The 5,836-nt window shown below is 61.4% G+C and overlaps 1 protein-coding gene across 1 annotated transcript; it reads right to left on the reverse strand.

Annotated features, from left to right (window-relative positions):
* Positions 1-3,526: 3,526 nt before the first annotated feature.
* MNEG_4214 (hypothetical protein) lies at positions 3,527-4,582 on the reverse strand (the record flags this gene model as incomplete). The annotated part of the gene is made up of 1 exon (XM_014047306.1): positions 3,527-4,582. A coding segment is annotated over one exon (1,056 nt), but the record flags the coding sequence as incomplete, so codon positions are not given.
* Positions 4,583-5,836: the final 1,254 nt, after the last annotated feature.

Raw genomic sequence — 5,836 nt, forward strand, 5'->3', positions numbered from 1 at the left:
GCACAGCCCCGGCGCTGTGCGGCGCCGCGGCCCCTGCGGCCCCCGCCACGGAACTCCCACGACCCTGCATCATGCACAGCAAACCCCAATTTATTGGATCAAGCGACGACCAAACCGGCGCCCCCACTGCCGCGGCACCTGCTCGTTTCCGGCACCCCTGCTGAATCCAGAAACCGCTGCCGCACCCCGACCGCCCCCCACTCCTGGAATTCACCTGGAAAGCCGCGTCCCAGTTGTCAGGGCTGGCCCCAATGACCTCCTGGAAGACGGTCAGGCATGCAGTCATGTGGCCTGGGGGGCCGCACGTCACCGGGGCGGGGCGTCACCGACCGGGGTAAGGGGTGGGGACAAGGGTGGGGTGGTTGGGGACGGGAGGCAGGGTGCAAAGGGGGCCCCCAGTGCGAAGTGACAGCGGAGGAGGTCCCGTAACTGCGCAGGTGCAGGCAGGGCGCGGCGGGGGGCACAGCCGCGCGCCAGGTATCAAGCCGGCTGTCGCCGGCGCGGCCGCACTGGCGCAAACCCTGGCGGCGCCGGCCTGCCGCGCGGCCCGCCGGCTGGCGGCTGCAGCCTCCCTGTGCTGCCAATGAGACGGTGCCGTGCCGAACAGGGCTGGAACATCAATGCAGCTCACGTCACGCAGGATCACAATGATTGTGCTGCATGCGGCCGGCGCACCTGGCCGCGCGATGTCGACCATGAAGTGGCCCTTGGAGCGCCCATCCTGGACTGCCTGACAGTGCGGAGCCCAGGAAGAAAGAGGAGGGCAGGGGCAGGGCGGAGTTTGGAGGAGGTTTGGGTGGTGGTTCAAGAGGCGCGGATGAGAGGGTGGACGCCGCGGCATTGCGCGGCCGCCACGCCGCCAACGCCGCCAGTGCCGCCCGCGCGGACGCGGCCGAACCGCCGCAGCACAACAGCCCCCGCCCATCCAAACGGTGGGCTGACGCCTCAGGCGGGAAAGCAAAGCCATGACTGAAAACAGACCACCCCTCCCCTTCGTTCCCCGAAGATAAAGACCTCCGCGCCTCCCGAGCGGTTTCTCGTCGGCCGCACCTGCAGGTTGTACCGCCGGTATGCGTCCTCCATCTGCAGCCTGATGGTCGTCTTGCCCGACCCCCTTCGCCCGAAAAACACGTACGTCGTGTCATTGGGGCGGAAGCCGCGGAGGTCGCTGTGGATGTAGAGGCTCGTCTCATCGTGATCTGTGTTCTCCGCGGTGCGGTCTGTGAAGGGGTTTTTGCTGAGCCCGAAGGACTTCAGCAGGTCTGTGGTCGGCATCTCCGCGCCGCCGGCCGGCCGCCGGCGATCGGCTGGGTGGGTGCGCCGCCGGCGGGGGCGAGCCGCCGGGGGAGGGGGGTCGCGGGGCGGCGGGGCGGCCGCGTTGCCGAGGGGGCGACTGCGGCGCCGCTCGTGGGCGTTGGAAGGGGCTGCGCTGCCTGCCTGGAAGCTGGGCTGCGCAGTTGCAGGGCAATTGGGGCGAGCGAGCGAGCGCCGTTCAGAGGGCGCAAGCAGGAGACGCTAGCGGCGGCGCATCCGGCATCGACCCCAGGGCAGGACGTGATTGCCGCCTCGCGACGACTACCTGCTGCTGGAATCACAGGTGCAGCCTTGGCACCGAGAGATGCTCAAAACGCACTGAACGCTGGTGTCGAACCTATGATGCCGACGAAAGCATCCCGCTCGGTTGCCCAGCGCCCTTGAGCCGGAGCTGCAAGTGGTCGTGCCAGACTCACCTGTATAAAGAGCCTGTGATTCCAAGATCAGATGAGTTGATGACTTCCGAGAGACTCGCTCCACCAGATCGCAACCTGATCGCAACCTGATTGCAACTTCAAGACAGCTCGCGCAAAACGGATGTGATTCTGTGGGTACCGCATGCACCCGCTTTCTGATCAGGAACTTGGCCAGATTTAGTCAGCACAGACACCAAATGGGGCGGTTGCCAACACACCCATTGCACGCGGGATGGAGTGGCAAACCAGGAGAGCCTTCCGTCAACAAATCCAGGGGTACATTCAAGCACTTGAAGGTTGGTGCTGCGCGTCTCGGGCGTGTCGTTGTCGAGGTACTGGACATTTCTTCCCCTCAGGGCATCGCGGGACTGGCATATTTGTGCTAGTGAGGGCTGAATGATGCTGCACAACCGTGATTTAGTGTCAGCATGCAGCAGAGGTGGGTTTTTTGGGGTGTGTTGACTTCACACCACTTGGTTTATATGTGAATACCATCCGCGCTTCTAGGTGCAAACTGATACTAAGTACAACGGACTGCAGACCGCCACTTCAGCAACGGTGCAAAGGGGGGGTAAGGCAGATGAGCTTGGAGCAAACTCCCCATCGATGCAACTTTGCAAGGCATCGCACATGGCGAGCCTGCAAACCCTCACCCCGCACATCCCCCTGCCTGCCGCGCTGGCCCCTGCTGTACCTGCGGTGCCAGATGCGGTACAGTTGTTATGGTACTGCACGAGCTCTGTGTTGGCTTCGAGCAGGCCTGCCGGCAGTATATGTTATTGATGGCTGTTGACTGACTAGCCTAGCCCATCACGTACCTGCGTCATGACCCGCACCAGCCAAGGCCGAGTTGCACCAGGCAGATGTGCTTGTTGCGGCGCTCAACTGCGCCGCTGCAGCCTTCAGGCAGCTCACCGCTCAGCAAAGCTGGGGCGTGCAGGCAGTCTATGTGCCGTGTCATGACTAGGACGGGGCTCTTTATCCATCAGGCTGCCAATCTCACCGCAGCCCACCCACCTTTCTGCTGCTGCAGGCCGTTGCGGAAGATTGCGATTTCTCAGGGTTTCATGCGGCTGCAGCGCGATAGCCTTGCCCGATGCAAATTCATCTGCTAGCCCCTTGCACTCTGTCACACGGTGGCTTGTCAAAAAAGTGAGTCTCGTTTGTTGTGTGACAAATGCAATGCAACAACCTTGTTAATTGGACAAGCACACATCAACCTGACCCGTAACAAGTTGCCAGCATCAGCCCTGCTGGTTCAAGTAAGGAAGGTGCTGTATGCGCAGAACAAATGACACGACACCAAAGAGCCTGGGACACACATTGTAGGAAGAAGGCCAAAGGACCATGAAGCGGTCCGTCCTGTATGCCACAGTCAGCCGTGACTGGAGACCAGGCGCAACATGCAAACCATACATGCGCATCTTGCACCACACCCAGCAGCGGGTGAACAGCTCAGGCTCACACGATTGGGCGGTACGTAGGATGTATGCGAGGCGCCTCACAACGCTTGAGTGGGATGTGCACGCGCGCTGGAAGACGAAGGCGATTAACATGCACAAGCACAACAGACGAGCACAGGGTTGAATTAGATGCGTGGCGCAAGCGGCACGCCCGCAGGCACTGAGGAGAGCCAAAAGATCTGCAACAAGTCAGCAGGTTAGCAGCCATCAATGCCTAGGTGCGTAATCATCACCCCACCTCATGTTAGCACCGTGCCAGCGGGGCGCGAGCTCATTTCCAAAGGTTGCCCTCAACGCAGCTTTGCCGCAGTCCGTAAAGTTTTTGACGCTCACATCAAGTGCAGTGAGGTGCGTCATGCGTGCAAGCGCCTTGGCGCCCTCATCATCAATAAGCCGGTTGCGCCCCACATCAAGGGACACCAGGTTGGTCAAACACGCCAGGGCCTTGACGGCAGGCGTACCAATGTTGTTGTCGTGCAGGTCAAGCTTGGTGAGCGCGGTCATGGAGGTCAAAGCGGCTGCACCAGCATCACCAATGCGGTCCCCAAACAACTCCAGGTGCTCCAGACTCACCCAGCCAGCCAGCCTGCATGCGCCTATTGGCGAAATCCGACACTTTTCAAGCGAAAGAAACTTGAGGCCTAGCAGGAAGCGCATGAGCTTGACGGCGCACTCATTCATCACACGGACCTTGTTGCGATGACTCTCACCACCTGGCGATATTGAAAGGGCACGCAGGCTGGCGGCGCGCGCCAATAGCGGGGTCGCGTCCAACCGCCCCTTGCCGCCGCCTTCCAACCTCATATCGTGCAGGTGGAGGCGTGTAAGGCATCGCAGATGGCCGAGGGTGTCGCGGAGCCGAGGGTCAACGCTGGCACTGCTCAACCTGAGGACCTCAAGATGCCGCAGCGCGGCGAGGCAGCCGGTATCAGGGAGCACCATATCACACAGGTACAACTCCCGCAGGCCCTTCAGTGCAGACAGGGCCGCCATGTCGTCTGGGGTTGCTTCGTGCTCGCACTTGGAGAAGTTGAGAGTCTCTATTGCGGCCAGGCGGGGCAGCGCCAAGGCCGCCGCGTTGCTCCTCGCGTTCTGTTCCCTGTCGGACGACCAACGAGCTGGTTCGATATGCAGGCTGCGTAGGTGTGCGCCATGTTCCCTGAACACTGCGGCGCAAGCGAGCTGGGTGCTCAGGGGGACGCGGGAGTGCAACTCGAGGCTGCTGCATGCCGCGAGGGCGGCGCGCCGCGAGGCGAGGGACACCCTGGACAGCGCCTTGCGGGGCTCGAGCTCGCAGAGCTGTGCGACCAGATCTAGCGTTAAAGAGGGTGAGCTGAAGAAGGCGCCAGCGCAGGGCGGAGGTTCGCACGAGCTGAGATCAGACGCCATGATTCAGTGTCTGCGTTGCCTTATTACTTGTGAGGCGGTGCTGTAAGGATGTTGTACGCTAGACTGGAACACCGTACCGTAAAGGGCACATGTGATTGTACGGTACCGGTACCGTTGATTTTTTGTGTGACAGCTCATACGGTACGGCGCTGATGAATGAGTGTTGCATACCGTATGATAAGTTATGTCGCCTGTCGTTCAGAGGAAGGCTGTTATCATAGACCTGATCTGCCCCTGCCAGGTGCAGCACCATAACCATCGCAGCGGCTCTTCGACGCCGTCTCTGCAGAGGTGGCATTGTTGAGGGAACTTGCTGCAGAGCACTTCCATCCCCTGCACAGCTAGCTGGTGCCGGTTGAGCCACACCGGGGCTGGTGAAGGTTATCACAGTGCCCCCTGTGCTAGGGCGAGGCAACAGCTCCCAGCTGCAACAACAGGATTCGTGGAGATACCAGCCTGTTTGGCTCCCGGTACGTCAAAGGCGTGCGCTACCTGTGATCTTACCGCCCTGGTGAGGGCGGCGCCGCCGATTACACCCATGGCGTTGTGCTGCACTCCACCGCCGCCCGAGTGTGCACCTGTCGTGCTTGGGTTGGCACCTGGGCGCACAAGCACCGCGTGCACTCTCCCCTGTAACCTCATTTGCGCTGTTGGGCTGCTTGCAGGGCCTCTTCGCCCTCTGTTGCTCAAGACAACTGATCCCCAACTGCCCAATCGACCCTCTTCACACCCCCGCAGGCACACCGCCTGCAGCAAAAGGCAAGATGTACAGCCCGGTGCACTACGTAGTAGTAGTGGTGCCACTGCAGGCATCGCAGGTGTCGGCGCTGTTACAGCGGCCAGACAGCATTGGATGCGGGGCAGCCGACTCTCTGGCGGCTCACACCGCGGCTGTTACCGCAATTGTGGGTGCGGAGCATGCTCCCTGCCTGAGTGTGCTGGGTTGCCTTCAGCCCCTGTTGTGTGAGAGCGGCGAGGTGGCGGCTGCCAGGATATGATCTTATGCACACATATGTCGTTGGCCCGAGCCTTCCCTGAGCCATGCTATCGCTCACCCAGGATTCGGTGGGACTCCAAGGACGCTGGCCGTGGCGGCCACTCACAAGAGGCCCCAGAAGCGCTTCTTGCTGCTAGCAGCAACCCCCCAGGTCAGCACTACCGCTGTATGCATGGAGGCCAAGTTCTCGCACCACGCTTGGTGCAGTGAAAGTGCGCGTCTCCCTTCCGCTAAACAGCCATGTATATGGGTGTGGT

This window comes from Monoraphidium neglectum (assembly GCF_000611645.1).
Source record: "Monoraphidium neglectum strain SAG 48.87 unplaced genomic scaffold scaffold00572, whole genome shotgun sequence".
NCBI lineage: Eukaryota > Viridiplantae > Chlorophyta > Chlorophyceae > Sphaeropleales > Selenastraceae > Monoraphidium > Monoraphidium neglectum.